At 41.5% G+C, this 17,557-nt stretch overlaps 1 protein-coding gene across 2 annotated transcripts in view; it reads left to right on the top strand.

Moving 5' to 3' along the window:
* Positions 1-17,557, top strand: part of mapk8ip2 (mitogen-activated protein kinase 8 interacting protein 2) — a 31,251-nt gene that overhangs the window by 10,386 nt on the left and 3,308 nt on the right. The window contains exons 2-13 of one of the 2 annotated variants that reach the window (XM_074677285.1): positions 3,605-3,710; positions 10,165-10,404; positions 10,502-10,580; positions 10,706-10,807; positions 11,355-13,560; positions 13,662-13,879; positions 15,425-15,500; positions 15,974-16,146; positions 16,233-16,342; positions 16,448-16,570; positions 16,663-16,733; positions 16,828-16,926. In XM_074677285.1, coding sequence (XP_074533386.1) covers positions 3,605-3,710; positions 10,165-10,404; positions 10,502-10,580; positions 10,706-10,807; positions 11,355-13,560; positions 13,662-13,879; positions 15,425-15,500; positions 15,974-16,146; positions 16,233-16,342; positions 16,448-16,570; positions 16,663-16,733; positions 16,828-16,926 — 3,603 coding nt within the window. Of the gene's footprint in view, positions 1-3,604; positions 3,711-10,164; positions 10,405-10,501; positions 10,581-10,705; positions 10,910-11,354; positions 13,561-13,661; positions 13,880-15,424; positions 15,501-15,973; positions 16,147-16,232; positions 16,343-16,447; positions 16,571-16,662; positions 16,734-16,827; positions 16,927-17,557 lie in introns of both variants that reach the window. The other variant, XM_074677284.1, reaches the window with a different exon arrangement.

The raw sequence follows: 17,557 nt of genomic DNA, 5'->3' as shown, positions 1-17,557 counted from the left end.
GCTAAAACTCTAAATCCAAAGTATTTACAACGTGTAATCCCTGATGACAAACTTCTAGCTATCATATTTAGCCTATATTAGCTGTTAGCCCTTTGGGAAGACTCTTTTCCTGCAAATGTGCCAGAAAGAGAGTGACATATAAGAGGTTTTGCAGCAAAAATCCTGTGACTACAGGATTAAGTGCAACACCATCAAGTCTACCAACAGGTTTTGCAGAGCCTGTCAAACAGCAGCTGGAAAAACTGTGGGGGGGTTTTCACTGCTGATGGCTCCAAAGTGGGGGGTCTGGACAGAACACTGATCTGGAGAGGAAAAAAAGGAGAAAGCAAGAGAGTATGCAGTCGTCTGTTGGTTAGTGCCTTTTGTTGAATTTTGAGAAGATGATGTAACAGTTTCAGATCAGAGTAGTTCTGGCTGGTGGCTACACGTTGGCAGAGTTAGCGCACTTATCTTGATGGGGCTTAAGAGCAGCTCTCTTCTTTTTCCTCCCATTGCCATTACACAGATATGATCATTCACAAACCTTGAAAAGCAATTCTCATGTTTCATCTTTTCTTGAAAGAAATCATTTTTTCCCCACAAAATTTTTAGGCTTTTCTGAAAGCACAGTTCCTAGATGCTCAGGCCCTTTTTAACGCAAGGTGTGTGGTAAGCCAATCAATACGGTGGTAGCAAGGGTCCCATCGCAGCCTTGCAGAGCTGCTAGTTTACAGCTTTTATATAAACACACCTGTACAATTTATACATCTCTATGGGGTACTTTGTATTTCATATTTGTTCTATAAAATGATGGTTGATGTGAAAGTTTCTCAAATGAAAATCATTTGGGGCTCCCCTAATGTCTGTCTGCTGTATGGATCAGTAAGCCCATCTCCTCCATATAAAGGGATAAGATATGGGTACAGATATAAAATGAAAACATTTTTCCCCCCTAAATAAAGTTTATTTCTTTATGGTTTGAAAGTGGTGTAACACCATGATTGACTGTTCTGAGTGGAGAATTTATTGAACTTCATGATCATGACTGTGCCCACTCCAAACCAACACAAGAGGCTGTAAACTGTGCAGACCAGAGGGATCTGTGTTGCATAATAATTTGGTTAAATTAGTGTTTTTGGTCAACAGAGGGGACAGGACATTTAAACTACAGCACAGGGAGTTGGTCTCTTTTATGCAAACTCTGGCTCCAAAGTCTGAAACCAGCGCAATATGTGAGGAACAGGTATTTTGGCTTCAGTTTTGTACAATAAATGGAGGTGGCGGTGTTTCTTCGGATACTCATTTTGAGTTTTCTAAATATCTACTGGGAATATACAATTTGTATTTTTGTAAGAAAATCTTCACACATAGACCAAAACAGCAAGGGATACCTTTATGAATTAACTTTTAAAATAGGTATGTGCTGGATCAGAGCTGAATAGACTTATTTAGCTGTTTCACCTATTTTTACCCCTCATATTTCTTTTGCTTTGGCTGAACTACAGAGATGGACTTAAGTCTTCCTGCATTGACCGTAGTATCTTTATTAACCTTTCATATCTCCTCCATGATCAGCAGTAGTGCATTTTGTAGAAAGCACCTTTTTGCCTGTAAAAGCAGAACAGTAGCAGGGGGGCACTCACATTACTGTGACTTCTTTATGACCCCCCTTTGTTTCACTTTTATGTGCAGCCTGTCCTGATTTTCTCACTGGACCTGGTGACTTTGTGTATTCCTAACCCTATATGACCATGTGATGTAAGCTTGCACCCATACGTAATATGTGTGATGCCCTTTTCTAAGTAGGAAACTGCAATGCAGCATTTCCTTCATCACATTGTTGTAGAACTCAGAGCCTGCTGAAACTAATGGGGCAAAGATGAGATGGAGTCTAATCAAGAAAAGTTGCAATGCTACGGCTCATTACGGAGACATATACACCCTCTCTGCTGGAGAGCGCTATTGCCGTAAATAGAATTTCAGAAACTCTGAGCATAAGAGGAAAAGGCCACTGAATCATTTTCATCCCTGTTTGAAAGCTAAAGCTCAAAAATACTTCAGGATAAGATTCAGCTAACTTAACCAGGAATGTCTTAATGTGTTTAAGCTCTGCATTAGTGGAATGTTTAACCCTCTTCAAGGTTTGGATTGTTAAAAGGGAATAGAGGGCAGAGTAAAAAAGACTTAAGGCCTCACAGATGGACCATACCAGGCAATAAGTTAATGCAGGTTTCCCCAACAACATTAGGGATGCACCGATACCCGTTCCTAGTATTGGGTATTGACCAGATCCAGCCCATCAGAGCTGGATCGGGTATCAGTGGGAAAGGATCGGTCTGAGCTTGACACTAAGGCTGAACTGTGATTTAGTCTACAGGGTATAACATTTCATTTTTCATTTTTATTCAGTCATGTCAACACCAAATATTGTACACAATATTGACATTTCACACAGAATAAGAGAATCAAGAGTCATGTGTTGAATAATGACTGAAATGCATAGGCAGAAGCAGACTGCTTATAAAGGCCTATCCTATGTTATCAACTTTGTAAGCTACCAACCTCCAGAAAACCAAAGAACCAACAACACAGATAATTAATCACACTAATAAGCTTCAAAAATAGCTTTACAAACCATTTTCTTAAAATCCAAAACAGAATGACACGTTTTTAAACTTATGCTGGCATCATCCCAGAATTTAACTCCAATAATGGAGATACATCTTGTTTTCATACCTTTTTTTTAGTTTTTGTACAGTAAATTTGCAAACACCTCTGAGATTATATGGACTGTCTTGAATTAAAAATTACCTTTGTATTGAGTCAGGGAGCATTTTTGATTTTGTTCTGAACATAATTTGTATTATTTGATAATAAAACGGATCAGAAAATTTCACAACATGTGAATTTAGAAATAATGAAACCGTGTGAACATAATTGTCAGCCTTATTGATAATACGAAAACATCTTTTTTTCAGTTTATGGTGATTTTAAAGGTGGATCCCCACAATTCAGCACAGTAAGTCATATAGGGAACAATCAATGAGTGGTAAATCAAATGCAAGGCCTTGGGATTTAATACATTTTTAGATTTATACAGGATTGCAAGTGATTTTGAGATTTTCCGTTTAATGTATTCAATGTGTTGTTTCCATGTTACCTTTTGATCAATGACATCCTCAAGGAATTCAGTCTCAGAAAATCTTTCAATGCCAACATTGGACAATTAATTAGTCATTTCTGTAAGTTTTGAAGCATTATTTTAACCAAGCTGCTGTTAAACATTTAAAAACTCATAGTTTAAACAAATATTAACTTCAGTAATCCCATATACTAATTTTTGTCCTTACTCAGAACATTACAAATCTTATCTCAGTAGAGCATGCAGGTCATTATTTTAACACTGGTATCGGATCAGTATCATTATGGGTCAATACCCAAAGCCCAAGTATCCGTATCGGTTCCAGCATGAGGACCAGAAAAGCTGGAGTGGTGCATCCCTAAACAACATACGTATACATCGCTGAGAAATTTCACTCTTTAATAGAAGCATAATGCAGATAGAAATATCAATTTTCTTCCATCACAGAATGTAGTAAATATACTGTGTCTCTCTTGTTTCCAGGCCAGCCCACGACATCAGCCTGGAGGAGTTTGATGATGAAGATCTCTCTGAGATCACAGATGACTGTGGGATTGGACTCAATTATGACTCTGATCCATATGAGAAGGTGAGAGCTCGTTTTTTAACCTTTTCCTATTCTTTTTTTGTGTGTTCTTAGTATTTTGTAAAAACACAAAGTCAAAATTGTTACTGTAACATGTCTGTCTTTGTTTAAAGCAGACACTTTTTTAATAACAGTCTTAGAAACTGATAGCTCATGTGTCTGTTGTTGGTTTTCTCTGGTTGCTTTTGAAACACAATGCAGAAAAAAAAGGCAAAGCGTAAAGCAAAAGAGCAAAATGTGTAACTTCAAACAAGATGTAGTGAGGAGGAAATGAAGCACTGGAGGTGACAGGAAGACAGAAAGGTGGAGGATGACCTGGTTTGTATAGCTGTTTGTTGCTGGGAACTGCTCATTTGCATACGACAGTGTTATATAAACCTCTCCATAGCATATCAGTGTTGCATCAAGTCTCAGACATGCATTTGTGTGATAGAGGTGACAAGCTGAGAACGTGCATGGCTTAAAGTGCTCTGATGATCGTACAGATCACAATGCGTATCAGCACACATTCACGAAAACTCCTTGGCATACAAAGGAAATACTGATTAACACTTCAGCTGAGCATCATTTTCAAGAGATATGCAAATTATTGAGTCACCAGCCGTATCAGCCCACATGTCCGAGGAGCTTAGACCTTAATTACACAGTTTCAGAATTATTATCTCATACGATCTCTCTCTCTCTTCCTGTCCATATTATTCTATCCTCTGGGATGTAAATGTTTTATGCTGGTGGCGTGGAGCCACGGCTGCAGCAGAGGGTGGGTGACCCAGTGCAGTTTGCTGCTATGCAGAGACAACTTCCCTCCCCTCCTCCCTCCACTCCTCCCTCCCATGTGTCTCCCTTCCCTGCGATGCAGAGTGTTGCTGGGAGACAGAGCTCAAATTCCCTCCTTCCTTTTCTCCCCCTCCTGCTCAGAGCTTTCCCTGTCTGTCTGTCTGACTGACTGTCTGTCTGTTCCCTCTTACTCCCTCTGTGCTGAGGTGACTGGTGAAGGGGATTTAGCTCAGGGATGCTTGCTTCAGAGGGTTAAGCTCTAGGCATAAATCTGCGCTTGATATTTTGCCTCCTCCGCTCTAATCCAACAACAAAACACATTATGGATGGCTAGCAAAGCTCTTCTGTAAAAAGGCTGTTTTTACGTAGCACTGGAAGAACTCTCCAGAGGGAGAGGGGTGATACAGTAGCAAACCAAGCATCAGTGTCCTCTTTCTCTAACACACACACACACACACACACACACACACACACACACACACACACACACACACACACACACACACACACACACACACACACACACACACACACACACACACATCAGCGGAGACCCAGACTGCTCACTTCACAAACAAGGCAGCACAGGGCAGGGATAGTGTTGGGCCTTGTTAGGGTTCATCATTGCCAAGAGGAAGTAATCTTGCTGACATGGGAGGGAGAGGACACACGCTTCGTTGCCCTCTGTGTGTGCTTGTGTGTGTGTGCGTAAGTGTACGTTTAGATAACAGTGACAGAAAGGCTAGACACACATTTTCATGGACAGTGTCTTTCACATGGTGTTTGATTTTGCCTGCATCAGGAGGATGCTTGATGCTCTGTCAGCTCATCTTCATCATCAGCAGTCCGCCGTGCAGTGAGATCTGCTGATGAAGAAAGAGGCTTTTGGTTATTATGTCACAATGAATCTGTCATACTGGGCAGCAGGTCTTTGATGTTTAAAGAGGAACAGCCAATCTAAACAGTGAGATTATCCACTGGCCCCAATCCCCAGCTCTGATTAATTCCAATTGGTTATGGGGTTCAGGTCTTAATCTGCATAACCCTTTAGATCAGTACTTAGCCCATGTGATTGGAGCACACACTCAAACATGTGAACAAAACAAATAGACATATAATGCTTTAAAGTAGCTCAGCTGTCATCTGGAGCTGAAAGGAGGCAATTAAAGGTCCAACATCAATGTCTGATTTTCTGCCTGGGGGATGGTAATTGCTAGCTGAATGCTCAGGCTGTTCTCTCCTATTATCTGCAGGAGCCACCAGGGGTTAGGTCTGTCAGTGTGTTTTCAACCATGGGATTTTTTTTTCTTGACCTTTAATTTTCTAACACAGAATCTAAACGAGAGGGGGGCTGCAACTAAAAAAGACCCTCTCTTTTACATCCTGAAGTCTTTATGCACACACACACAAACACAGACACACACACACACACTTGCTGCTTTCTACCCAGATTCTTCACTTCCTGTCTCTTTAACATCCATCTCTGCCTCTCCAGAGCCCTGACTGAACACCATGAGCACATGCATAATTCAGCATGTGACAGAGCAACGGTGTCGGTGCCCCAGCTTTGGTGCTGCCTGAGTTTTAAAATGCAGAAATTAAGAGTTTGGCTGATAGATGGAGGCCATCACTCACTGGGTGGTCTCCTCTGTTGGTGGGCTATGAAACATCTGTCATGATTTCTACTCAAAATTCATCCAGATTACACACTATATTTAGTAAATGGGCTGTAGGGGGTACATATGTACCCACATTAAGAGACTTTATGGTGTCATATGTCACAAACAAAACAAACGAACTGGATAGCTTGAGAAACACTGCAAAGTCAGTAGTTTATGAGCAGGGAAGCTACGTTTAGAAAATGCATGTGTTGTAGATGGTAAGTTGTATTTTTTGGGTATATTTTTGTATGAGCAACACATGAGCTAAAAACTCTCTGAATATGTCGGTAGATACATTTTCTGGAGTCTGTTTTTTTTTTTTCAAAAAAAGACTCTAAAGTGTTAAAAAAAGCATTCTGGAGATCAGAAAGTCAGTTTGCTGCTTTGGCCTCTGTGCTCACTCATATAAAATCAGAATATCCTATGTGTTTTCTCTGCAAAAGGAAACGGTCACTGCCTCAGTGAGACTGATATAATGGGGAGTGTTGGTGAATACATGAAAGTTATTGAATTAATAGCCAGCACTGCTGCTGCAAATAAGTCATGGGAGTGATACTGCAGGAAATTGTTTTTCACTGATGAATTAATTTCCTAGTTTTCCTTTACTCTACATCTTTTTTTATTTGACAACACAGAGTAAAACTTTAAAGCTTTAACTGTTAACATGGAGTTAGTAGCAAATGCAGGGGCTGCTGTAGGTTGAATATTTCCCCTTCATGGAAAAAATAGTTGTACTGTATTTGGCCAAACAGAAGTAAAATTGATAAAACAATCTGATGGAATCCAGGATGAACTCATTTAATCAGTTTCCACTTTGAATGTGTGTATTTGTGTTGTAAAACCAACAGATTAAATGGATTTTGCACAATACAAGGATCAGTCATAAATATTTGAGCCAGTGTTTAGAGATGATGTGTCATGACATGTTTCTTTACTGTGTGATGATCTGATGGTTCCATCTGAAGTTTAACATCTAAAATATATCGAGATAGACAGGACGAAATAACCATAGACTGCATAAAAAGTTTGTATAGTGCACTGCACGCGCCATGTACTAGTTCCAGCATGGCTTCTGTCTTTGGATGAGACAATGTTTTAGTATCGTTCAAAATGTGTCCGCAGTCATAATCTCTTCGCTGAGGATCTTAAATGTCTTTGGAAAATAATGGCAGCCATTTATCAAACCACATTATGAAATTATCATTCAGATTGTTTAGTGCCAAAACTCAAAGAGGTCATTGAATAAGAGTTGAAATAATCATCCAGCCAGCCTAAAAGGAAGCCAGCTTCACAACATGAAAACCTTTGGATTTTAGCTCAACTTGACCCAGCTTTCTCCGTCTGTAGACACTGTGGACACTGCCTAACTGAACTGCTATTGAGCAGATAGTAGATAGTGGTCTGATGAAGAGACTTTTAAACAGAAAAAATACTTTGATTTTCATTATTCAACACATGACTCTTACAAAATTATTTGAAAACTACTGTTTTTAAAGTAGTTAAATGTGTGGAATAATGTAATTCTTAAATCCTTTGATTCTTTGTGCATGTTCAATGAATAAGAAAATTAGCCAATCAGCTTATCAAGAGTTAAGAAAGATGACAAAAGTGATGGTTTTTAAAGTCTGTATTTGTGGTAGAGGTTGTCATATCTCAATCGGACTGTCACAGTGCCAGGGGCGTGTGAATGTGATAAATTAAAACCAAGTGGCAACCTCTAGGCTTAAAATATGAGGCAATGCAGACTTGCTAGAATCTGCAGTTGGCCGAGTGTCCACTGCAGGCTCGCTGCAGAGGTACAGGAAACCACATACACAACAAGCCAAAGGAAGCCATTTTCTCAGCAGATATAAATGTGTTTACATCCTGGTACAAAAAGTGCCTTTAGTCTGAATAGTTTATCTCTCACACAATAAATGGGGGGTTAAGTTTTTTCTAATACAGAAGTTTAGAAGATGTTAAGACTTAGCAAGTTTGCCCAATAAGAGGCACAGCTCAGCTGATTGACAGGCAGGCGCCTTACAGCTGTTAGTGTGCAGGCTCAAAGCCCTCCCCATTTTCGATATCTGGTCAAAAGTTTGCTTCAAAACTCTGTTTCAGAAAAAGAGGAGTGATGTCACAGAGACTGCCTCCATTTTTTTTACAGTCTCTGGTTAAAACGGATGCACTCTATACACCATAAACTCTGCCATCAATCAAAATATTTTTTAGATCGCACCCAAACCCAACAAGAGTTTCCTCAAAACATTTTCAGATCTGGAGCTAATTTTTAATCATAAACGAGGACCAAACATCAAGACAAGGAGTCTTATCTCATTTGGATAAATACATTTTTCAATATTTCTTCACATGTAAAACCATTAATAAATAGTAAAAAAAAAAAAAAGGCTGACATGAGGTTGTGAAAGGGGCACATAGTATGACCCAAAGACAGCAAACTGAACTGGTTTGAATTCCATTTTGTCAGTGAATGATACAAAGGGTATCTTTCTAACTTCAACCCTTATTAGATACCAGTGGACTGCAGTTTTGCTTTTCAATGCCAAGGGTGAAAAAGGGGTTAAACTTATTCATAATCCCTACCCTGCATGCAGAGCATACTTATGTAAGCCTGCCTACAAGGAGACAGCTATGAGACAGTCTCAGGGTTGGATGGGGTGTCCTTGGGATCTGGGGATCGATTCTCTCCAACACACAACTCTTATTTATAGTTCTCTGTTTTTCTTTAAGCCTGCGTAACTGTCTGTCAGGTGGAGGATTTCTCCTGACACTGCAGATTATTCTCCTGGGCAGAAGTGACATTTTTACAGCAGCACTGATGGATCTCAGGGTTTTTCCACTGTTACTGATCCTCAGTGATGGATTATTATGGGTCAGTGCTGGAAGACAGATCTGACACTTGATAACAGATTAAGAAAGAAAGGTGCATAGAGTGAATGATAAAATGATTGTTTGTCATCACCAACACTTTACTCAGAGTGTTTGTCAGTAAGAAAAAAAAATCATATAAACATGTATTTCCTAAATGATGGATTGACTGTGATCTCTAAGGCAAATAGTGGATGCACCAGCCGTCAGCAGAATCATGTGGTGGAGTGGAGAGGGAGAAAGAGAGAGATCCTCCATTAAAATGCCTGCACTCAGACGCACAGAAACTGCTGTGCTGTCCAAACAGTAAATCCAATATACCCACCCTTTTTTTTCCACTGTCTTATATCAAGTAGGGATACTTGACCGGTGGTATTAACTATATCAGCTTTGTCTGCTTCAGTAGGTAGGGGCCTGAGAGACTGCTTGGATAATTGTCGTGCTCTGAATCAAACAACTGGTAACATCACCTACCCTTGTGTCTCGCAAACACAAAAAGCTGCTGTGCAGCACAAACATATTTGTGTAGGTGTGGTCTATAAAGTCCATCCTCAAGATCCTTTTCTTTAAATTGACTTTGTATAAAGCTCAGTATGTCCACTGTTTTAACTTTTATCTTTATTACAAGAGATGAAAAAAGATTGTCGAATGAACTCCGGGAGAAACACACGTTAATGCTTTCATGGGTGCACACAACCACACAACCTTACACGCACACTCACAGAGAAGACAGGAGCCCGTAAAAAGCACATGTCAGCAAAATGCATTGGCTGATTATATGCACTCAATTGCAGAGTTGCCCACTACAGTGCTTTGATGTGTGTGTCTCTGCTTAACAAATGCCCTCTGTGTAATCATAGAACACTGTGAGTAGCATGCTGTCCATCTGTGCTTCTCTGGATCTATTCGTCTCCCAGACAGACCTGTTCTTGGCAAAGCTTTTCAATGAAAAATGGAGGAGTATACAGTGAATAGGAGGCGGCAGATTTTTACTGGAGCAAGTTCGTGTGATGATAATCCCCCTCTGCTGTTTGATTAGAAGATGGTTTAATTAGTGTTGTCATCATCTGAAATGTGCTGCAGACATCATTTGATTGCCCCATTGTAAATCTCTCTTTTCCTGTCTCTGTCTCTGTCTCTTGTGGCATCAGGACTCCCTTATTCTGGAAAAGAGTGACTTGCACCACCCAGTCTGTTCCTTCCAGGATGACTTCCAAGAGTTTGAGATGATCGATGATGAAGACGATGAAGAGGATGATGACGATGATGAAGATGAAGAGGTTGATCCTGATGCACCTCCATCTCCCTCAGCCTCCCCTCCTCCCTCTCCAACTCTTGGCACCCTCAAGAGCAGACCGACCACGCTGAACCTCACCACTGCTGTGTCGCAGGTCTGGAGTCCAAAGCAGTGTCGATCAAATGAATGGTATCTGTAACTCTTGACAGGACTGTCATTTATTTAATATCTAATTTGATTTTTCTCTTTAGGATTCATTGAACAACAACAGCAGCCTGTCTCCAAAGAAAGGAAGCTGGCAGGAGTCTTTACACAACCCAGCCTCACAGGGTAAGTCGTCCAACATTATCAATCCACAAATGGTTGTTCTGATAGTTGTGTTTTTTCAAAGAGTTTCAAAAATTATTTCCAGGCATTGCAGTCAGTAACAAAATATTAATCCTCTGTACCTCCAGGTCGTCTGTCTCCAACCCACTCATGCCTCGAGGATGGTAGCCATGTGACAGGCAAATGCCCAGCCTCTCCAATTTCCCAGGCTCCAGGGTCTCAGAGCAAAGGTACTCCACAAAAACAGGCTGGGGAGGGTGGGAACCCCCAGTCCCCTCACAGACCACTCTTATGCGACATGGAGGGCAACAGGCGGGAGAGGCCCGAATACGGTAACAAAAAGGCCAACCCAGCAAGTTTAAAGCTCATCCCATTAACATAAGTGTCGTCCAGTGCCGTGATGTGAAATGCAGTAATGTGATGTGAATTTAATTTGTAGAGAAATATGTTCAGCAAAGTTTGGCCAATTTGCGCCGGTCTAATTTTGGGAATCAAATTGGTGCGTTTCTAATGAAGAAGCGATTGCTGAACTTGCTCATCTCACAGGCCTTTATTAAAGATTAGTACATCCACCTCCTGTCAGTTACCATCCTTTTTGCTCCTTTTCAGCTTTCATTTTTAACTTTCTACACTGATTTTGCATTCACAACAACTCTTACCTGGTCCTTTTTCTTCACTTCACATATTACTTCTCACAATCTTCTTTGTAAGACTGTATTTTTCCTTCTCTTATGGCCTTTATTTTTTTCCCCCACACCTTATCTGTCATCTTCACAGGCTCTTTTGGTCAACACAAGTCTCACCCTTGCTCCGGCAATGTCACTGAAACAAAAGCAGACCCTTCAATCAAGACAACAAGGGTACCTTCTGTGGATGAGCACTCCCAGTGTTCAGACACAGAGGTGGACCATGACCTTAACAGCCACCATAACCACAAACACTCAAACCAGCGTGCCACCGACACCTACACAATTACCAGTGAGTCGGGTATGGAGCCAGAAACCGACCTCGACCCAGATGGAACCAGTCGCTGTTTGTCATCCACTGCACCCATGGGAGCTAATGATGGTGCTGATACACCCTTATCTGATGAGGAGCTTGAGAAGGACTTTGACGTGGAGTTCATGTGTAAGGAGACCTATGACATGGTTTGCAAGGAGAACCAGTCGTCATATATTGAATTTCCGCCCATTGAACCTTCTGAGCCTGCCTCTTTCTCCAGCTATGTGTCCTCCAGCAACTCAGATGCTTTCAACAAGCCCAACCTATCACGTGCTTCAGCAGCTTCTGCCATGGAAGCAGCTAATGACTCCACCTCTCCATCCTCAGACCCAGGGATAGCAGATATGAACCAGCAGGGCTACATGACTTCGGACCCGGACAAGGACCTCAGTTCTCCAGGATCTGACTCTGACGTTGAAGGGGAAATAGAGGCAGCGTTTGCATGCGGTGGGCCTGTTGTGTCCAACATGATCTCCTCCATTTCAGAGACAGAGTTGGACCTGACCAGTGATGACAGTAGCAGCGGACGCTCGTCTCACCTCACAAACTCAATCGAGGAAGCCAGCTCACCTACATCAGACCAGGAACTGGATCCAGATACTGAATTAGAACAGGACAGTGGTATTGTTGGACTAAAAGCATCCCTTCTGCTTGGTCAGCCCGACCCAATCAAGGAAGGCTCTCCTCTTCCATCTCCTTCCCCTCTACCCTCACCCACTATTGCTACACCATCACCTATTGACTCACCCATCCTTCCCCCAGAGTCCTATGATGATGAACAAGCTCTCATGGGGCTGCAAAGTGTGGACGATGAGCTATCTTATGAGCACCAGGCAGACCCAGATGAGACTCTTCCTCCAGCTCAAAGATGTGAAGACAGCTTGTCCAGACAGATGGTGCTGCAAATTGAACCAGATCACAGTCTAGAAAGCTTTAAACGCTCCTTCTACCTGCCTGTGGGACCCAGGCTAATGCCTAGTGCAGATGAATATGATGGAACCAGTGAGGGTGAATCTGAATCAGAAAGTGAAGACGAGCTGAGTGAGAACTCAGACTCACCATGGCTTCTAAGCAACCTCGTCAACAGGATGATTTCAGAGGGCTCATACCCAATCAGTTGTCCTGAGGACTGCTTCAAGAGAAAGGTTTCTGTGTCGGATACCATCTCACCATCATCAGACATTGGAGATGCAGATGGTTTCAATGATGATGACCAAGAGAAGAAAGCAGGGCTTGGTGAATCAGATGAAGAGGAGAAGGACAGTGAAAGATACAGAAATGACAGTATGGGGCAAGGCGATAGGAAGAGTTTGGAGTCTTTGAAAGAAGGTGTGATGAGTTCCCATCTTTATATGAGCAATCCAACTGGTGACACCGTAAGTCCTCTGATCACGGAGCGCTCCTCGAAAGCCCCTAAAGACTCTGAGAAGAATCACACGGACAAGCAATACAAGAATACCAGAAGACAGGAGGACGATGAAGAGCCCAACAATGACCTGATGATGCTTGAAGGGAGGAAGGATCTGGACTCACCAAGCCTCTCTGAAAGCGTGGTTAGTGACAAAGATGAGGGACGAGAAACTGAACCCAGGCCAACAGGTCGCTCCTCTGCTTCTCTTGAACGTATTACTGAAGTTAAAAACAGTTTGACACTGGACATACCCACTGCCCAGACCAACCGCTGCTTCAGTCTCACCTATTCCACTGACAATGATGAAGAAGAGGAGGAGGGAGATTCTTACCCGTTTCTGGATGGCATGAGAAACCAGTCCTACCGAGGTAGTGATTTAGAGCTGGACAGTTCACCTCCCATTGATTCCAGTGTCCAAGACCGTCCCTTATCAGACAATGACCTTCCACTGTGTGACAAAGATCTGGCTCTGAGGCAGCCCAGTGAAGATGATGGACTAGCCTATGACTCTATGAAGTACACACTAGTTGTGGATGAGAATACAACACTTGAACTGGTCAGCCTCAGAAGGTACAAAGTCAAAATGTCATGTAAAACCTAATTTTTTTAAACGTTATATTTAGTATTTATAATTTAATTTCTCGAATCTTCTGAATGTCTTGTTCTCTCAGGTGTACCTCTGTTCTGAGTGATGACAGTGAACTCTCCACACTATGTGATGAGGAGCCTTTGGGAACAGGAGAGGTGGGATATGGTCGTGATGATGACGATGATGATGAGGTGAGGCCAGAACTTCTCAGTTCTTCTGAGGATTCCTCTCCTGAAGCGGACCTCCCATTCTCCAAGAAGTTTCTTAATGTGTTCGTCAACAGCACCTCCCGTTCCTCTAGTAGGTTGAGATTCACACATTGCATATTTTGCCAACTAAATGATGAGATTTTTCTACCAAAGAAACATGAGAACATAGTAACTTTACCAACATTAGCATAAAGACTGAAGGCAGGGTGATGCAACTATACCACCTCTGACTAACTTAAGTACATCTGACAACTTTAAATCTTGCCTCTTTGGTTCAGAGCACTTGAGCACTTAATTTGCTTTGGAAAAATGTCAGGATTGGTCTGGAATGCACTAACAAAGGCAAAAAGCATTGATATCTTTTGTATGGACAGAACCAGCTGAGCTGTTTTGAGTCTTTATATGAGTTGAAGCAAATGGCTCATGGCTGCTTCATATATTTAATTCATAAATTGGTATCATTCTTCTTATTAACCTTTACATACTGTTACATTCACAGCACGGTTTCCCATGACCATGTTTGGGCCCCCTTTAAGTCTGCCACCACTGTTCCATAAAAAGTACACACAAACATGGCCTGTACAGTTTCAAGATACCCTAAAGCAACCATTTTCCTTTACCCACAGTGGTGGTTCCAAAATCAGTTTTAGGATACTGGGTCAAATTTGACCCAAAACAGTATGTAAGGGTTGAACTTCAGCAAAAAAATAAAACGAATGATACACTTTCAACAGTGACAAACTTTTCTTTTCACGGAAGCTGAACTAAATTGGATACTCTACAGGTTAAAGGTAGGGTCTGCAGAAATTTTTGTTAGTTGTTAATAAACACAAATTCAAACTGGGCTCCTCCTCCTCCTTGGATCAGAGTGCCTGCGGCAGTTCACACATTGCCTCCAACCGTGACTACGTGAATACATTCACCAGCCTAGCAACCACCTGCAGCATTGAGTTTTTACATTGAGGAAGGTTAGCTTCTTCCACTTGCTAATGAATATGCATAGTCACTTGCAGACTGGGTGCTCTGTGATTGGCTGATGTAACCACCCTTACTTTTTGCCCAGAAGCATCGCGATACAACCAAAACACCAACATACAGGCAGAGGAGAGGGTTTGAGGCAGACACAGGCACTGACACACATGTATAGAAGCCCAGAAGTGACAATGAACAGAATTATTCTTATAAAACCTGACATTTTTATAGGAAAATCATGCAGACCCTGCCTTTAAAGCCTACTAGCATTATTTCTAAAAGCTTTACTTTCAGCCCAAAAATGAATGAACCTCATTAGTGCATAACCTGTCACTGTCAGAATGATACATTAACATGTGATCTAAATTTGGCAGGGTGCCCACACAAGACCAATGGGTGGGCTCCAACATCAATCAGTGCTCAGTGTTTCAAGATTCATACTCCCAAATGAAGGGTGATTTACATAATGAACAGCCCATCATGAAGGCTTTCCATTTCTTTCCTGACAAATATAATTACCTTCCATTTGGGCCTGCTTTTATGAATTTGACATTAGAAGTAGCTCCACAAGTTGGAGGGGAATCCGTGTGTTTTATCTGGGATTTGTAGCTTCAAATGTTACTTTGGTTGCAGGGTGTTCAAGCTGTGTGTTTTTGTCATGCAGGCACAGAATCCTTCGGGCTTTTCTCTTGCACCATCAATGGAGAAGAGAGAGACCAGACACACAGGGCAGTATACAGGTAATAAGACAGCATCAAGGATACATGCTCTTTACCATGAAAACTGCACACACCATGAACTACCACATCAGAGAATAAATCCTTGTTTGGAAAAAAAAGATGATACCAAGGGGTTTTCAATGTGCAACCAGAGTCATGTAACGAGGAATATAGAAACAGTAATTGCAGAGGGAGCAGGTGTCTAACCCACAGCTGATCTCAAGACCTGCCGGATGGCCAGTAATAATCACATCAGCCACCACCTGCGTCTGTGTGTGCAAAAACAAGAGAGAAGGCCACATGCACCTCCTTTGAGTACACTCAGTGGCAATGCACATGTAATTATGTACTTGCTGTTTCTCTTTCTCTCAGCAATTATGTTCCCAACTTTAAAGCTCATTATAATCAAACAAACTGCAGTTCATAAGATGCCGAGCTGAAGAGATTTTGTGCACTGACACAGTATTTCAGCAAGACTGCTGTTTCTTTTTCAGATTTATTCCCAGACATGCAGATGAGCTGGAGCTGGATGTGGATGATCCGCTGTACGTTGAGGAAGAAGAGGATGATTACTGGTACAGAGGCTACAACATGCGGACAGGGGAGAGGGGAATCTTTCCTGCTTTCTATGCCAATGAGGTTATTGGCCAGTCCAAAGAGTTGTTAGGTGAGTTGAGAAGCACAAAAACTGTACAAACATCCTGGGTGTTTGACAAATCACATTATCTGTATGTGTGTCTCTACATCATGCAGGAATGAAAAGAAACCCAGCTTGGATTGAGACTTTTAGTGTTCAGTTTTTGGGGTCTGTTGAGGTTCCTTATCACCAAGGCAATGGCATCCTATGCGCTGCCATGCAGAAGGTAAACAGCTTTGTCAAAAAAAGCATAAAAATACTTGAAGTTCCTATACATATACTTGCCACTTTGGCTTGTTTTTGTTGATGTGTTGTATTCTCTGTCTGTTAGATCGCGATATCAAGAAAACGGACGGTACATGTTCGACCTCCCTCTCTGTGTGAGTTAGAGATCAGCTTGCAGGGAGTAAAGCTGATCATGAGCCTGGAGGATGAATATGACACCCTCGATGAGGTAAAGGAATTTGAATTAATGAATCTGTGAGCAACTGTTTCAGATTCTGATTTAAACTAACTCTGTTGTCATCTGTTTTCATATTTCTCCAGTATGACAGGTGTAGTCACTTCTTCCAAATGAAGAACATTTCATTCTGTGGATGTCATCCCAGGAACAACTGGTAACATCACCAAGGCTTTCTGCCCTCTTTTTACCTGTGTGATGTGTATGATTTGAATGATTTGATCAAGTTTTTTTTCTCTTTCTCTCTGCAGCTACTTTGGCTTCATTACCAAGCACCCGATGTTGAACAGATTTGCTTGCCATGTGTTTGTATCCCAGGAGTCCATGCGACCTGTAGCAGAGTGTGTTGGGTGAGTCCTGATCATATTCTGATATTAAATTTTCCATACTAAACTCTATCTGGGATACATTTTCTATTACCATCAAGTTTAATGTGACCCTGTAGTTCAGACCAGTCTAAGGTCCCAAAGGCATTACAAGTTCTTTTACCAAAGACAGAGCACATTAAAAGAAAACTTACATGTAGAAAAACTAGGAGAAGAAACACATCAAAATACCTTTACACATTTCTGATGTAGGTTTTCTATACTGTAAGTTAATTGATATGGTATTAAAGCCACATGTTTTAAACTATACTGCTGGACATAAGCTTTCAAGTTCCTTTTTATTGTTTGATAAAATAACCTGGAATCAAAATCTATCAGCGCCAATATATGTTATTATTATATGCTAATTTTTAGTGACCCGATCAGGTCGAGCAGGACCAGATTGATTTACGGCATGTCTAAGTCTGTATGACAACACCACGATGGCTGACAAAGTTTGGTAGTGAAAAGATGGATCTGTGTTTTTCTGTGCCGAAAACAACCTCTGTGATTCATTTTGTAGTGATGGTGGACACTGGAGCCTAACTGTCAGACAGAAAAGGGACAGAGGAGCAGGAGAAAGCTAAATGGGAGAGGGATACAACCCAAGCTAAAG

The sequence above is a fragment of the Halichoeres trimaculatus genome, unplaced genomic scaffold (genome assembly GCF_033239565.1).
Source record: "Halichoeres trimaculatus isolate MK-OKI-2021-1 unplaced genomic scaffold, fHalTri1.1 fHalTri1_scaffold_10, whole genome shotgun sequence".
In the NCBI taxonomy this organism is placed as follows: Eukaryota; Metazoa; Chordata; class Actinopteri; order Labriformes; family Labridae; genus Halichoeres; species Halichoeres trimaculatus.
The sequence above is the reverse complement of the archived record's forward strand: the minus strand, read 5'-3'. Positions and strand labels throughout refer to the sequence as shown.